General features: G+C 38.9%; 1 protein-coding gene across 2 annotated transcripts in view; it reads left to right on the forward strand.

The window, feature by feature from the left end:
- srgap3 (SLIT-ROBO Rho GTPase activating protein 3) overlaps window positions 1–17,813 on the forward strand; it is a 74,487-nt gene that overhangs the window by 40,701 nt on the left and 15,973 nt on the right. For both annotated transcript variants that reach the window (XM_008409847.3, XM_017304820.2), the window contains exons 5-10: window positions 9,433–9,618; window positions 10,966–11,094; window positions 15,692–15,913; window positions 16,018–16,119; window positions 16,666–16,863; window positions 17,072–17,156. In XM_008409847.3, the coding sequence (XP_008408069.1) occupies window positions 9,433–9,618; window positions 10,966–11,094; window positions 15,692–15,913; window positions 16,018–16,119; window positions 16,666–16,863; window positions 17,072–17,156 (922 nt within the window). The remainder of the gene's footprint in view (window positions 1–9,432; window positions 9,619–10,965; window positions 11,095–15,691; window positions 15,914–16,017; window positions 16,120–16,665; window positions 16,864–17,071; window positions 17,157–17,813) is intronic.

Raw genomic sequence — 17,813 nt, forward strand, 5'->3', positions numbered from 1 at the left:
TTGCTGTAAGAATGCTAACTTTGTTGAAAACCTTCTTCCATTCTGATTCTTTTGTCTTGATTATAGTTGCAGAAGTTGTTGTAGGTCATTAATTTTTAAACAAATTGATTATTAAACTTTGATATAGCGAGGAAGTTTTTCCTTCCATTTTGTTTCACTAAAATCTCTTCAATATTGGATTTGTACAACTGAGTTGATGAGAAGAAGTCCGGTTGCGTGCTGCCACACCATTTGCTGTCTTGTCGTCTATCTAAAGCCCATTTATGTGGGTCTAAATGTGAAGAAAGTTGATGCATTTTGTGAAATACTATCTCCTGTTATTGACATCATATGTGTTGCTTATATCATTGCAATACCAATAACAAGGAGCTGCTTGGATGCAATGTTATGTAGTCTGTAATATTTCACAATAAAACTCCAGTCGTCTATAAATGTTTGGCCTGTTGGATGGTCTCACTGTCCATACAAATCTTGGTAATCACAATGAGCTGAGAGGACATTTTAGAAAATGAACATGGTAGTAAAGCAATATTTGCAATGCCTTGTTTTCCTAAAATCACCTAACTGCAGTACCAGATGTGTTGAAAGGCAATAGTGAAGCAGCGCATCGAAAGGCAGATATGCAGAAGCGTGACAGGGGAATTAGGAAAACCCTTCCAGCTAATAGTATTTACTAAGGCTTTTCTAGTTCATGCAACATGTTGACTAAAGATGCAATATTGCGTGTTGGGAGTTTGTAAAGTTTGGGAAATCTCATCATTTTTCTGTTTTACTGTTGGACCAGTAACAGCTTCTCTAAGACCACTGTCTTTTTTTTTTATGCCTGATCTTATGAAGATTAGCCAGAAACTTGCTGCAATTGAAAGAAGTGACCACTAACTCCCTTGTTCATAGAAACAGAAACTGCTTCTAAATTTTAGTATTTTCTGCATTTTTGTGTTCTTAAACAGTGTAATAAGCCATCTCTTGTTTCTCAAAGACACAATTGTCATATTTTAAAAAAACCCTCAGATTTCATTTAAATATACCATACCATACCAACTTTATTTATAAAGCACTTTAAAACAACCATAGCTGATACAAAGTGCTGTTCATTAAAACACAACATAACAATAAAAAAATAAAAATACAAACTCTTACAGTTTAAAAACAAACAAACACAATTTAAAACTAGATCCCGCTGGAGTTGAAAGCCAAATAAAATAGATGGGTTTTAAGACGAACTTTAAAAGTGGACAGTGAAGGGGCCTCTCTGACCTGCAAAGGCAAGTCGTTCCATAACTTTGGGCCCATGACAGAGAAAGCCCTGTCCCCTCTGAGCTTCCTTATGGTTCTTGGTACCTCCAAGAGCAGCTGATCTGCTGACCTGAGAGACCGATAGGGTACGTAGGGGTGAAGAAGCTGAGAGAGGTAAGCTGGGGGAAGATTATGCAGTGATTTAAAAACAAACATAATAATTTTAAAATGAATCCTAAAATATACAGGCAGCCAGTGAAGTGAGGCCAGGACAGGGGTCACATGCTCCCTCTTTCAAGTTCCTGTTAAAAGTCGTGCAGCAGCATTCTGAACCAGCTGCAGACGTGAGAGCAGCGACTGACTGACTCCCAGATAAAGTGCATTACAGTAATCCAGTCGAGTTGAAATAAAAGCGTGGATCACCGTTTCAAAATGCTGCCTGGAAAGAAAAGATTTCACTGACGCCAATTGCCTTAAATGATAAAAGCTGGACTTAACCACGGCTCTGATTTGGCTGTCCAATTTAAAATCACTGTCCACCTTAAAACCAAGATCTGTAATAACAGGTTTAAAATATACCTCCAAAGATCCCAGGTCAACAGAGGAGGACTCACAGGAGCCACTGGGTCCAAACACCATCACCTCTGTTTTCTTTTCATTAAAATTTATAAAGTTCAAGGCCAACCAAGCTTTAATATCACCTAGACATGCCAGGAGATGTTTGATAGAATAAACATCCTTCTGCTTCAGGGGCAAATACATTTGACAGTCGTCAGCATAACAATGAAATGAAATCCCATGTTTCCTGAGGATAGAACCCAGAGGCAGTAAGTAAAGAGAGAAAAGCAGAGGGCCCAGAATTGAGCCCTGCGGGACACCATAAGACATTGAAGCAGCAGATGATTCAGAGTCACTAATATTCACTGAAAATGTTCTGTCCTCCAGGTAAGACCGGAACCATTTAAGAACTTTGCCACCAATACCTACAACGTGGTGTAATCGCAATATTAAAATGTTGTGGTCTTGATACACAAAGGCAGCAGATAGGTCAAGTAAAATCAGAACAACATGGTTACCAGAATCACATGCAAGAAGGATGTCATTAAAAACTCTTATTAAAGCAGATTCTGTACTATGAAGAGTTTTAAAACCTGACTGAAAAACCTCCAGAATGCCATTGTCATCTAAAAACTGTCAGCTGGCAGTCACAATTTTTTCTAAAACCTTAGAAAGAAAAGGCAGCTTCGAAATAGACCGATATTTAGCCAGAACAGTAGGATTAAGGCCAGGTTTTTTAAGCAGTGGCTGCACTACTGCATGTTTAAAACTAGCAGGGACCACACCTGAGGACAGACTGCTATTTATAATTGCAAGAACAGGTTGCCCTATGCTAGATAAAATATCTTTAAAAAATTGTGGAGGGACAGGATCACGGGGGGAACCTGAATCACGTCCTCTGAAAGTGAGACAGTCACTTGTTCAAACTGAGTGAAAGCAGCAGAGCAAGGGAGTAGTACCAACCTTTATATATACAGTATATACAGTATTTCTACCATTACAACTATGATAAAGACTGTAGGTTTGTCAAACTGGTTTTGTTTGAAGTTAATCAGTAGAAACTGTTACAGGAAAGTAGAGGGATGTGTCATCTGAGTCTCATTTAAACCCACTGAAGTTGGTTTTCATTTAACTCTGTACTTTCTGGTTTTTGAACTTTGCTCTTTTAGATGCTGTCACTTTGTTGCATGGTTCATATTCAGACTACTATATTGACTGGTTTTATCCCCTGGTATAAATTAGTTAGGCTGTCTCTGTTACACCCTTTCTTGCTTATTTCCTTGCCTACTTTCACACATACCAAAATAGAGTTTAATATATCAGCCCACCATTTGAAGCTATAGCAGCTTGAACTCTGTGTGTTTATGGAATTTTTTACCCTTCTCCCAGAAGTGTTTTTGTGAGGTCAGACGCTGATGTTGGACAAGAAGGCCTAGTTTGTGGTCTCCCCTCTAACTCGTCCCAAAAAGGGACGATGTCAGGACAAAAATAAGTCCCTAAAGGCTTATTTATGGACCACAACGTGGTGCCCTAGTGTCCTGCCATGTTCAAACAGGAAAGGACCCTCTCCACACTGTTCCACAAAGAGCTAGGGAGCCTAAAATTGTCCTAAATGTCTTGCTATGCTGACGTGTTGCGAGTTCCTCTCACTGGATCTAAGGGGATGAATCCACACCACAATCCACTCTGCACCAAACTTGCTACGAGACTTGCTGCAATGCAGTCAGACAAGTTTCCCTTCTCCTGGCAACTGCACATTTCAGTCTCATCTTGGATTGCCAGATGGAAAGACATGATTCAACACTGCAGAGAACTTGTCTCCTCTGCTATGGAGTTCAACTGTGACCTGCTTTTACACCACTGCATTCAATGCTTTGCGTTGCACTTGATGTTGTAAGTTTGGATTCAGCTGTGTGGCCATAGAAACCCACACCTTGAATCTCTTTGTACACAAAGATTCAAGCTCATACAAAGGATTAGAGGTTTGTGTCTTTTGACTTTCATAAATTTCTCAATCTCTTCACATTGATACCTCAGCATCTGCCTACCCTGCTCTGTGGTTTTCCATGACCTTTCACTTTGAGTGTGATATGCGGTCGGAAATTTAATTGCACTGGTGGCATCCTCGCATGGTATCACACTTGAATTTACTCGATTCACTGAGTTCACAAGTAATTTACCTGGAATTTTCCAAATATATGTTTACAAATCCAGCATGTTCCATGTCAGACAAAATGCACAAAAGAAGAAAATTGCTGCAATAAATTCAGCTTTCTGTTATCTTGTGACTTCTGTCAGCTATAAAAGCCTAGATGAACAGTCAATATGATCATGCAGATAATAGTTTCAGAAACCTCTAGCGCCTTTTGTGCTTCTTCTAGTTCAGTGGTTCCCAATCACAGAGCCATCTTTTGATTCAGCTGTTTTCAGGGAGAGAAGAAAAACATGCAGGTTCTTGAGGTCTGACTCTGGACACCCTATGTTATAATTGTCTCCTTGCTGTGGTGATTAGCAGCTTTCAGCAGCACTGGTGGCATGGAGAGAAGGTCATGCAGTCATTTCTATCAGGTGTGCTGGAACAGAGACACATCTAACACATACAGGACAGGGCTGGGAATCACTGTAGTGTTGTTAGAATGACCTGTGAGAGCTTTTGCATGGTTTACCAGTCAATTTAAAGATGCATCTTTGTATTTTGCCCTTCTTCCTTGTAACATGTTTAACTTCTATCAGCTGCAAGCTGCTCCTTTATATCCTGTAAATACTGTGTTACATCACAGGGCCTGTGAAATAACTTTACGGATAGATGTGTATTTACTTGACAGATTTAACTTCTGGATCTTTCATACAATAGGTAATTTATTGTCTTAATACCGTAGAAAAATAGTCTCATATCAGATCTCCACAGTTTATGAACAACATTAACAGGAGTGATCAGATATATATATATTTATATATTTTTTTCTCTATTTATTCTAGTGCCTAACATGCTGTGGTATTGTATCATCATTTTACAACACACAAACAAAATCACATTGTTTTGTTAGATCATGTGAAGTGCTTTACATATCTAGCGTTGTTGAACATTAGCATGTAAACAGTGGAGTTTTCTGCAGGGGAATCCACACCAAGTTAACTGTAGCACAAGGATAAGAGCACAGGGCACTTTTTCTGCTCTGATGGGTTTTTACTGAGAGAGGCTTAGTGCCTAAAACTGGACGAGCTCCAAGCAAATTCAGCAATCTTCTGCCCCCTGAGGTGAAACAGAAGACGGGGCAGAGCTGACTTATGTGACTTATTCATCTTAGCAGTGTGATAAGAGTCGAAAATATCAAAGGGTAGCATTGGCAACTTTCCCCGATCGAGTCATTTGTGGGTCTGAATATCAGATGCGTGTGCTCCCAACAAGCTTATTTTAATCGCTTTAATTGTACGAGGCTGCTCTGCTCGCTATACGTTGGCCGCTCAGACAAGTTGTAGAGAACTTGTAAAAAAACTACTCATTCAGTATATATATATATATATATATATATATATATATATATATATATATATTTTTTTTTTAATTACAAATTTACTTTCTCCATTTTCCTCCTTCAGAAAGTGTAATAAAACTCAGATGGCCCCTCTTATGATGATCTACTTGGCCTCTGCTAAGATCTGGCAGATAATTAAGCATCCTAATGGAGCCTCATTGACACACACTTTGTGGGAGTTACGTAAAACTTTGCAGCTCAGATGGAGAAAGAAACTCTACATCAACAAACTGTCTGTCGTTGAAATGAATCGTTTCTGTGCAGAAGCCAGTACATTTGGCACAAAATACTTTTTAAAACTGTTTTTTTTTTTTTTTTCATTTGATACACTTGGTGCAAAGAGATTGTGCTTATGGTCTTCTGTCTTTTCATTTTTGTCAAACTCTCAGTCAGAGTTGTTAAGTATTTCCAAGTTTTGGGTAATTTTCTTCATTTTGTCTGCACACTTTACTTCTCTGAAGTCCAATTAGCTGAACAAATTACATTCCAAAGAACTTCTTAGTCAGTTATTATATTTTATAATATTCGTGTATCCATGTATCTCTTGATGCTTTGCATCATGAAACTGGAAAAAAAACCTGGAGAATTGTGTTTCTGTAATGTACGTGTCGACCCCAGTGGCTGTTTACTTTTCTCTAAAGTAAAAGAAACATTTAACTTGATATTAGCACTGGCTCAGAGTTGAGAAAATGAAGGAAAGTCATGAGTCGGCACTTCCTATTGCTGGTGTCATCAGCAGAGATCAGAGAAATATTGCTTTCCTGGTTTCTACCTGAATTAATATCCTGCCGTGCCGACAACATTTCCTCCTGGGATCAATAAAGACGCAGCTCCTCTTATCTCTCGGATCCGCCACCTTGTGTCTCATATCTGCACGTCTGTCTCACATACAGGTCTTCTTTTGTCAACAGCAGCAGCGTCTGGTTTTGATGTAGCTTTACTCTTTTGGTTTGTGATGTTCCTCATTCATTGTTTCTGTTTAAGTCCAGTAAAGCTACACTGAACTTCATTTATTTTCTGTGAATTTGGTGAAACTCGTAGGCCTGTTAGGCAGATTGTTTTATACGGTCTGCTTCCATGAACTGGTCCAACTTTTGTAGAGATTTTTTACCATTATTGAACAGACACATCGTTTATAATGATTACACTGAAGACAATTTTAAGAAGTGTTAAAGCTGCCAAGGTTTCCTCTAGATAAGCCTGGTGGTTTGGGCTGAGCAATGACATCCAGCGGCGCGCTGCGTTTTCCAGTTAAAAAATGTTTAAAATTGACAGGAAATTTGAAAATATCACTTGATAATTATGTGTTACAGGGAGTTTGGAAAATTAATATCTGAACACCAACTATAGAGTCTCAAAAAATGCAAAATTTTTTAAAAACTTAAATAAACATCGCTTAGCCGGGTGGCCCGCCAGGCTTATAATACACTGAGGGAAACCCTGAGCTGCTGTACATACAGACATCCATACCAACCCTAACCATTAATAAATAAAACTTTCGTTTCAAAATTGTTTAACTCTGGTTATCTGATACTAAAATTAGTTTGACAATCTCAAACTTCTGAGATTGTCAAGAGGCAAAAACAGGCAGCAACAAATGAGCTGTGTAGGGAGGCAGGCATATTTTTACTGCAGTGCATTAATTAACAGTATGTCATTTATTTCCAAGTTATGAACATTAGGTCTCCATGAGGTGAGCGGCTGCATATTCCCAGGATAGGTCATCATTCTACCGCAGCTTTTTACACCTCATTGTGCAGGGATAGTGATGTAATTGCAGCAGATGACTTGAAGATAAGATGTTGTAGTAAAGCATATTTTTAACCAGGCTGTGAATTTCTATAGTGTATGTATCGAAGTGGTTCTGAATTAAGTATTTTGTCCTCTTTTGTATTGCCCTTTACATCTATAGAGAGAGTTTTAATAGTTTTTGTTGTTGTTGTTGTTGTTGTTGTTATTATTATTATATCCTTACCTTTAGTGACTTTAACCAATCTGGTCGATGCATATTTTGGAAGATCTGCTTTGGTTTTTGCTTTAGTTTAAGAAAAAAACTTTGCACATTAAGAAAATCTCCAGCCTTTTATTTCACCATCTTTTATTTTAAATCACAGCTTAGAAACTAGGTAGCCCTTGGCTGTTGTCACAGGACTCAAGCACACACACACTTTTTGTAGAGACAGCTAAAGCAAAAGCATTTCTGCAAATTACTCAGTCTTACTCGCTGCAGGTGTTGTAGATAAGAGAGTCAGAGACAACTGGAGGTTTAACAAATTTTCGAAAAAGTTAATCAAAATCACAACAGCAATGTATATTGCTCAAAATGTTGTGTAAAGTGTTAGAAAAATATGTGGCTGCTCTGATAAACCTGTATGTAATATTCACCATTTTCTCTGAAAGATAATATGAGGGTGTCCTAATTTATTCTTCACCAAGGAAAATGCTCTTAATAAATTGTATTCTGCAAAAAATTGTTTTACATAATTTCTTCAGTTTCAATTGTTTGGTTATTACACCTGAATCATTATGACTTAGCATAGCATTGGCTTAAGTAACATAACTTTTGGGTCATTGTTGCACAACTACATAAAGTCCTTTAGCAGTGCATATGTTTGCCAAAGCCTAACTGGAAAACCTTTTGGACTTACCAAAAAATTTGTGGCAGTCTGGCTTTTACTGAGATCACATCATGTATCCTGACTGATCAGATGTGTAAAAACTTCTGTGCTGACGTGTCATCAACCGTAAGCTGCATTTTTATACACAACTGACATGAAAGAGGAAGTAGTGGTAGATTACAGTTGTGTAACCCAACAAAAAAAAACGTATCTGCAGCTTCCAGATGAAAGGCATCCAGCTGTTAGATGATTGTTTATATTGACTGTCAAACATCTTGAGGTGTTCATAGTAAATTATGTCCACTTGAGCCATTTGAAGATGCCTCTCTCACATCTGGACTTTCCTTTATGAGGCTTAAAGATTGAAGAGGAGAGTCTCTCCAGAAGCATCTGGGACAGGTTAAGACATATTAAGGCCACTTCTGTCTAGTCTAATGATGATTTATTTTTTTAGTCTTGAGGAAGAGGTATATTTTGTGTTAGAAGAGATCAAAGTAACAAAATAATTGTAGAAAACATGTGAAACAACATCAGGACTTACAAAATGTGAGAAAAGAGCCGGGGGTGAGATGGTAAATTGGAGATTTGACAAGTGGGACAAAACTGTAAACAACCCTGCATCCAATTAAATAATCCTCCGGTTGAGTCATCTGTGTTTTCTGGGATATTGACGTCTCAAACGGATCCACCAGGCATCAACGAAAAGGCAAAAATCAAAGTAGACTCTCACACCAATGAACTCTGGAATAGACATGATATTTCCTTTACAGATTCATTTTTTTTCTTATTCATGCTGCAGGCTGAGATAAGGAGGCTTCAAACCAACAATAACACTGTTGCAATTCATTGCACAAGTGTGGCTGATGTGTAAATGAGGGCAGGCACGTATTGGTGTGTTGGGAATTTCAGTTTTAATGCTCGAGTGGCATGTATTAATCCACGTCAGCTTGTGTTAGTTTGAGTGCAATGGTCCCAACATATTCCACCCGCGGGGGAAAAATACAAGACGACCCTTCGTCTCTGGCTGCTAACAAATATTTCTGAGAAACTTTTCAATTCTACATTTCTTGATTCATCTAAAAAACATAACTTTGTAAGAGAAGCATTTTATTTATCATTCTCTGTGTTGTTTTTCTTTGCCGAAGATCTCAGTTTTTTGCGAGTTTTAACTCAATTTGGACGACAAAACAAAACAAAACTGAAAAGGTGATTAGTTGTCATTAAAATACTTAGATTAGTGCAAGCTGAATTCAAGATACTTAGTGGTGCACAACCACTAAGTATTTACATACATTTTTAAAATTTATTTTATTTTATTTTTTGTAAAATGGTGAATTGTGGAGTCATTTTCAACAGTCAGTCTCTTACTTGAAAGAGGTCGATCATCTGGACTGACTGTTAACAACTACTAGCAACCCCACTTTAGAAAAAAAAATGCACTCTACTTGTATAACTGGAACAATGTATTTTTTGTCTCCCTCCAGGTGATGAAGACGTACCACATGTACCACACTGAGAGCATCAGCGCTGAGAGCAAGCTGAAAGATGCAGAAAAGCAGGAGGAAAAGCAGTTCAGCAAGTCCGGAGATCTGAACGTCAACCTGCTGCGCCACGAAGACCGCCAGCCGCGGCGCAGCTCCGCCAGGAAGATTGAGAAGATGAAAGAAAAGGTAAGCGTGTGTAAGAAGAGGAGAGTGTTGTGTAATTATCTCTTGCACTGGATTTATGCGTGCTATATACATTTTTAAACTCTCCACTCAAGACTTGGGCTTGAGAAACCCTTGAGGAAAGTCTCATCAATTTTAAATGTTTACAGTTTGAGCTGGAAAATTTGGAGAGAAAAAGTCTTGCAGCGAGAGGAAGCAGTTTAACATCGGACAGTCGTAGGAGCAGTCTGAGGTCTTCAGCCAGATCCGAACCCAGCAATAACCCAACTCCCTCTCCAGCTTATGCAGATTTCCGCTTTCTCTGCCAGACTTGCCGGGCTCTTGTTCTCTTGAGCCTTCTGTCCTTCAGACGCGACCAGGCGTTTTATATTCTGAGCTAACTCCTGAATTTCTTTATGCAAATAGAGAAACTCCTATTATCTCTGAGGAGCAGGGAATCAAAACTTCTCCTTAGCCTGCGAACTTCAGTGGCTCCACCTGCTCTGGAAGCTCCAGACTATTTATAACACAGAGTCGCAATGAGGATTCATCTCTTTTTTTTTTTTTTTTGTCTCTCGACTGCAAGCCCATCTCTTATTACTCTGCATGGAAGTGGGTTGAATGCAAAGGAAGGAAGAGAGTTACTCATTTTTCCTTCCTTCTGTGCGCACAATAGCTTTTTGAAATTGGAAATAGAAAACTCGAGTGAGTCGGGAAATGTACAAAACCAATAAAGAAGACAAGGCTTTTTTGTTTTTCTGATTTGCCTGAGAAGTGCATAGCTTTAATCTGCCAAACAATTAAAGCACTGAAAATCCAATCTGTTGGTAAACAAATATACTTGATAAATATTCAGCTAGAGTGCCATGAAAAAAAACACCCCACTTTTAGCCACATTACATCTTCAAATATCAAGGTGTTTTATTAAGATTGTAGGTGATGGAGCAGCACAAAGTAGAACAGAGTTAAGTAAAAGGAAAGTGATGCATTGTTTGTTGTTGTGAGATAAAGTTTCCCGTTGCTATCTCAGGTTAGCATTCAGTGAAATTCTAGAAAGCAAATCTCAAAATCTCAACATACTTCTGTCATGCAGGGATTTATAAAGCTGTTCAGTAATATTTAAAATTGACAACTGTGTTGAGTTGCTAAGCATAAATAGGATGTAAATCTGGTTCCTTTACCTGTTCGGTGCAACCACAGGAATCCCTTCAGTGGGAAACCTGTAGAGAGGAATAACATTAACAAAATGCAAATCCAGCTCAGTTTTCCAAACATAATACTGTCTTGGTGTACAGGAAGACTTCTCCATTGCTCAATTTAGCTGCACTTTCCCTTCACCTGCCCCTCTTGTTTCTCTTCTCTCCTCCTCAGAGGCAAGCCAAGTACTCAGAGAATAAGCTGAAATGCACAAAAGCCAGGAATGACTATTTGTTGAACCTGGCAGCAACCAATGCGGTGGTTGCAAAATATTACATCCACGACGTCTCCGACATGATTGATGTAAGTATGCGCTCGGAGCATGTGTTTGTCTCTCTCAGCCGGGACCTCTGGTGTTGATTTTTCTCTGCAGCACTGTCACTTTTCTCGCCATCTGCTCTCATGTCTCATTCCCTCTCAGCCTGTTTGCTGTTTGTTTTTTTTCCAAGCTGCTCTGCTGGCCTCGGTAAACGAAGATGCTGCCATTTCTTCATTATTAATTGCTGCGTAACAATCCTTGACACTAACTTTCGGTGACTGTTGACAGTCTGACGCAATGCATTTGTTCTACTTCGACAGTGGTGTGTAAGCGTGTTTCTCGCTGATAGATTAATGAGGCTTCGTCTGTGCTGACAAAATGTTATTTGTTCTGTCTGTCTCTGTCATGTTGTTGCTTATTAGTTGCTTCTAGGAGTTCGGCAGAGTAAAATTCAGTGAAATACAAATGATTCAGAGGCAGATTTGATGCAGTCTTGTCTTAACTGAAAGGTAACAGCGCTGTTATAAACTCTTCACCAGTGTTTAAAACGGTCGCTCAGCTTCTAATGTATGCTTGAAACTGTTCGTCTGATTGGCTCCGGTTGCTCGACGCAGAGGGACCAGAGGAACATTAATGGGAATTGAAAAAGAGAAACATTCCTTTTTAATGAACACATTCTTACTTTGTCTTTGCACACAGTGCACCTTTTTTGCAGTGAGGTGCAAAATTGATTCATTAATTACATTACTTATCAAAGTTTCCCCTTCAATTACAGAGTTTGTGGCCTTTTGCCACAGTCTTAATTTGTTTCACCACAGTCATAAGGAAGTGAGTGAAAATGTTTTCTGCCACTTTTTTCTGTTAAGCTATACTTTTTACAATGGATAATTTGTTTAAACTAATTTTGTTGTGTTTCAACGCGATTATGTTTTGGAGATCTGACTGGAAAAGAAAATGGAAGATGAAAACTGAAAAAGGTTCTTGGAAAACTCTTTCCTTGAGTAAAAGAAAATATTGGTTTCACAGAAATGAAAAAACAAGCAGACATAGAGCTGAAAGAATCTGGGATAACGACTGATAAGGAAAATTTAAAACTATGATATAGGGGCTTTGATTTGATGTAATGTGACAGTTTAGCAGTAAATTCATGGTAGAAATGCTGGAGTTTTTTTCCCACACATAATTTTTGCATACAGTTCTGAGAAAGTTTCAGTTTTTACTTTTTTTGTCACACTAAACTATTTCACATTGTCAAACAATGTCTTTTTAATCAGACAAAGACAACCAGAACAAAAAAAATAATAAATTATTAGTCTTCAAAGTAAGAAATCTATCTAAAACAATGTTGAGCTCCTCATATTTCAAGTCAGCTTACAGTCCAATCAGTTTAGGAGCATTGTCACGTTTCAGCGAACACATCTTATTAAAAAAAACTTGCAGGAAGCTATTTGCAGTCACTTAATAATCTAAAGATGATAGATGAACATTTTGAGAGCGTTTGCCCTTTTGCCTCATTGTGTGGTTGCTGCTGTGGATCTGGTTCCTGGACACTAAATGGTCCATGACATTGCAAATCCTGGTGAAGTGCATCTATTTAAACTAATCCTCACTTATCTTTCCACCACAGTAAGTGAGAAAAAAATGCATTGTTTGTCATATCTCAGTCACAGCGAGACATTGTTCTCTTGGAGGTGGTTATTTACCTCATGGAGGCAAAATGTGTTACAGGAAATAGGTTGTTCAAAGTCAGCTGATGAGTTGCGATCGCTTTGCAGGTGTTTACTTAGTAGTGTCAAGGCATGGAGTAGCAAATGTGGGTATCAGAATATCTTGAAAACTAACATGTTGTAAATCAAACAAGCTTAAATTGCTTTGCATGTAAAACAGTGATGAGAACGAGAGACATCAGCAGGGCTTGGATTCACTGTAAGACATTTGAAGGTGGTTTAGCTTGAAAATGAAAGTCGACCTGCTGCACTGAAAATGCAATTTCACTCAACAAGAAATTTGATTTTGCTTTAACTCGGAAATTAAAGTTCATGAAGTTGATTTAACAACAAGAAACAAGTTTGTAGTTGTGATAGCTCATTAATCTTGAATTGTGAGTTTTCATTTAGTGTTGCAATTTAAACCAAATAATCATTTCACAATATGAAAGGAAAAAAAACGCCCTCCCCCTAGTTAAAGATGACACATTTCTGTGTTATTTTTTTACTCACATTATCAAGTTAAAATAACTACTTATTTTACTTAATTTAAATTCTTGTTTAAAAATTATTGTTTCAAAATACACAAACAACATTTCTGATCTGATAATGAATTTTATTTAAATAAATTTGGCCCCTTCAGTGTGAACAGGACATTGTCCTCAACCTTTTCCAAACTGAAAATTGGATTAAAATAAACATTTGCCTTAATAAAAGACAAGAGTCACATCAATGTAATGCACTCCAATCTCAGGATACAAAAATAGCTTTTTTTATTTGCTAACCTAGAAACGCTAGTTTATTCAACTCTTGGAGGTTAACACAACTTACTGCCATAAATGTATCCTTCGCAAACTCATACATTTTAGGTTCAAAATATAAAACTCGCTAAATTCATTTGACTTCAAGAGTAGAAGACAGTAGACACAACTAAATACGGCTCAAATGTTTCACGGTGTTTAAGCTTCCTCGGTCGTCTTCTGGCTCCCAGCTGCTTCTGGATTTGTATGCATACATTCTCAGTGTGTTTGCTTGTTTATAAAAAGGGGCCAATTTACTCCCCTTAGATTTGGGTCTACTGAGTCGACTTGACAGAGAGTCGAAATGATGCTTGTGCAGAAGGGGGCGAGACAACTTCCTCAGCGCTAAAGAGTTTTAAAGAGTGTTTACTTGGTGATTTACAGTGCTGTCAGCTGCCCCTAGCTCCCTTTAAACGTCGTCAGTAGCATCCTCTGCCTAATTAGGTTACTTCATACAGCTCTGTGTGATAAGACTCTGTAATTATCCCTCGTGTAGCGCAGTGCCAGCTCCTGTAATTCTTCTATTTTTAAGCATTACCATGTAGCAGGGCATGATTAGGCATTTAGTCAATTAAAGGGGCTCAAACATACACTCTGAGGTGCTCTGAGTAAGGTACAGCACTGCACAAGGGCTTTCTATGCTATCATAGTGAGGAAGCCTTTAATGTATTTTTGCATTATGAGATTATCATTGTGTGATTAAAATATTGCAGTTTTAGAAAAAAGTACATGGTTCTAATTCATTTTTGTCTAAACAGAATAGAAATGTTTAAGTATCTGCTATACACAACTTTATCACTTCGTTTTATTCTGTTCATAATGGAATAACACAGTTCATTACAATAAACCTTAGGAATCCTTATAACAGAAAATCTTACTGCTTTTGAGAATGTAACTCTTCATATATCATTATAGGGACCAATTTGTTCTTGCCTAAACACCTAAACAAGCTGAAGACTAGAGGTGTGCCGATCGATCGGCCACTGATCATAATCGGCCGATTTCCGTGAAAAAGTGTATGATCGGTGATCGCCAATCACGGTCTCTTGTTGCCGATCACACAGTTTGCCTGTTGCGGCGGAAAATTGAAGCACGTCAAAATGCATCAACACAACGAAGCTAATACGACATAAAAACAATGCTATACTTGACGGAGTTTGGCTACATCGAGGCTCACTGCAGTAAAAAAGACATATGGAGGATCAGATAGCAGGTAAAGCAGCGCACAGCTACAAACACTCAGCATGACGGTCAGAAAGCTAAACAAATAACCCGCAAAACTATTTATGTCTTCGAGTTGCGATGTAAGACGCTGGTTCTGCACTCGCTGTAGCTCTGTCTATTTCACAGACGGAGCGCCGCTTCTGCTCCACCTGGTAGTGACTCTCACACCGAATCTCTGTTTAAAGCTGCAGCATCTAACCTAAAAAAATACATTTTACATACGTATTAAAACTTTCGCTGTCCTAACATGAGACAGATAATCTCTAAAAAAATAATCGATGTTCTGCATAATTACTCCGCTCAGTCAGAAACAGCCAATTAGAACTAGCAATAATCAGCTAGCCGCCATGCTATCAGGAGAGTTTCATTCAGTAACTCAGGATTGTTTATTGTAATGGAACCTGTATTTGCCTTTGAATGTTAAGTTTTATACTTGAATTTCTTTGGCAATGTTGAGAGGTTTTATTTTGACTTTTTGTATTATTTAGCCTCTTCAGAACCTTCATATGTTATCAGTCTGTTAAAGATAGTATTACTGATAGCAGTACAATTTGCACAATACCTGTTTTGTTTTTTTCTTGGAAAAAGTTATTAAAAACAAGTTTTTGTCTAAATTAAGGTGAATTCATGGTTTCTTTTTCCATATAATGTAACCGGTAGTGCTTATGATTAAAAAAATTAAAATTATGTGATCAGTATCGGTGATCGGCATCGGTGATCGGCCCTCATGGGTGATCGGAATCGGAATCGGCAGGACAAAACCTGATCGGCACATCTCTACTGAAGACACATAATTTTAACTTCTCACGTTGTTGAAACTCTGCTAAGAAGCTATTTCTTTGCAGTCCCTCTTGAAGATGCCTAATTATAATTTTTATTGCCATTTGTCCTTTATATTTTTTCTTTCAAAGTGCTGTGATCTTGGCTACCATGCCAGCTTGGCGCGCACCTTCAGGACGTACTTGTCTGCAGAGTACAACCTGGAGACGTCGCGCCACGAGGGACTGGATATCATTGAGAATGCGGTGGACAACCTGGACTCTCGCAGCGATAAGCACAAGATCATGGATATGCATAACCAGGTGTTCTGTCCCCCGATGCGCTTTGAATACCTGCCGCACATGGGGGATGAGGTGAGAGGATGTAAATGCTTTCATTCCCTGGATCTGGCTTTTTATAAGGTAGTTCTGAACACCTCAGGTTGTTCTGCGGAACCCAACCCGCTTGTTCTCCTCAGGTGTGCCAGGTCAGCGCCCAGCAGCCGGTGCAAACTGAGCTCCTGATGCGCTACCACCAGCTGCAGTCTCGGTTAGCAACACTAAAGATCGAGAACGAAGAAGTAAGGATTTATGAGATTTGTCTGAATGCTTCTCATTTCCCCTAGACTGTCACGCCGCTGAAGGGTAAAACACCAAGCAGAATATCTACATCGCCATCTGTTCTCTTTGCAATTACTCCCCAATTCCCTCAACTCTGCAGGAGTCGAACCCTATGTGTCCCTGAGACTGGCTGTTTTGTCAAGAAGCCAAGGTTTTCCTTTATAAAGAGCAGACAGATGTAAACAGAGGTGCTAATGACTCTGGAGCCTCATCTTCTCGTGTTGTATTAACAGAGAAAATTGAACAGCCGCGCCATTAATGGGACCGACATTTATTAATCAAAAAGCCTCTTCGTCATGTCAAAAGCAATGTGGTTCATCATAGTCTAATATGGGCCTGCAGGATGCTCTCAATTTATGCCTTGATTATGTTCTAATCTACCTAATTCAGGTCACTCTAGGCTGATTTGTTATTATCATCAAGCCAGAATTCAAAACAGTTACTTGAACCGTTGATCAAAAAAAACAAAAACATTTTGTTATCTTCACTCCTTCCCACACATCCAGGTGAGGAAGACCTTGGATGCAACCATGCAAACGCTCCAGGACATGCTGACAGTGGAGGACTTTGACGTGTCAGATGCCTTTCAGCACAGCCGCTCCACTGAGTCCATCAAGTCTGTGGCCTCTGAGTCATACATGAGCAAGCTCAACGTAGCCAAGAGGAGGTCAAACCAGCAAGAGACCGAAACCTTCTACTTTTCGGTGAGTCTGTGTCGACCCGTCTGCTTCCTAATGAGCGTCGGCCCTCTGTGAGCGTCACTCTGCTCTTCCACATGCTCTGAAAATAGACTTGGAGCTACAATAAATTTCATTTCTGCCATTTCTTTGATCCTGAACTGTTTAACTTTTATGATAGATTAACTCCGTTTGACTCCTTTAACTCATTTCACTTCCGTCTCCCCCCTCCTAGAAATTTAAGGAGTACCTGAATGGCAGTAACCTCATCATCAAACTGCAGGCGAAGCATGACTTACTGAAGCAGACGCTGGGAGAAGGTAAATAGACTTTTTATTTATCACACTTGTTTGTTTGTTTGTTTGTTTGTTTGTTTTTTAAAGATCAAAAACATTTTGGTTACGTTTATTTAGGGGTACAGATAATTATACCCACAGTAATTTTAAAAACAAGGGTCTTTCTCCACTGCATAAATATTTTCAGATTAAGCGATTTTTGCTGTGAGATTATGCTGATTTATCTTCTTTAATACAGAGGCCAATCAATTTGTTTGTTTGCATTTCCACAAAAGACATTCTTTGAAAGGCAGCAGGGAACAGAAAAGAGAAGTGAGTTTCAAAAGGACTTATGTCACACAGGAAACAGACCACACTTACTTTGAGGTGCTCATTCCTCATTGTGCTATCTCTGCTGGTTAGAGTGTTATCCGTTTAGTGAATATACTCGCTAGTCACTGCAAGGGTTTCCATTTCCAGGCTGTAAGGGAAAGGGATTACCTTGGCTCCACCTATTTCCCCCGGGGCCTCTTTGTCACCTCAGTCGTGATGAACAGCTTTACACCCAATCAATCAGCTGGATCAAAACGGGGCCCGTTTCTGCAGCTGCTCCTCCATCAGGGTTGCGCCTAATATGAAAATGACCAGCTTAGATCTCGAATTGCTCACACGAACTCACACATATTTTTTATGGGTTTCACA

This window comes from Poecilia reticulata, chromosome 5 (assembly GCF_904066995.2).
Source record: "Poecilia reticulata chromosome 5, P_reticulata-male-v2, whole genome shotgun sequence".
Taxonomy (NCBI): domain Eukaryota; kingdom Metazoa; phylum Chordata; class Actinopteri; order Cyprinodontiformes; family Poeciliidae; genus Poecilia; species Poecilia reticulata.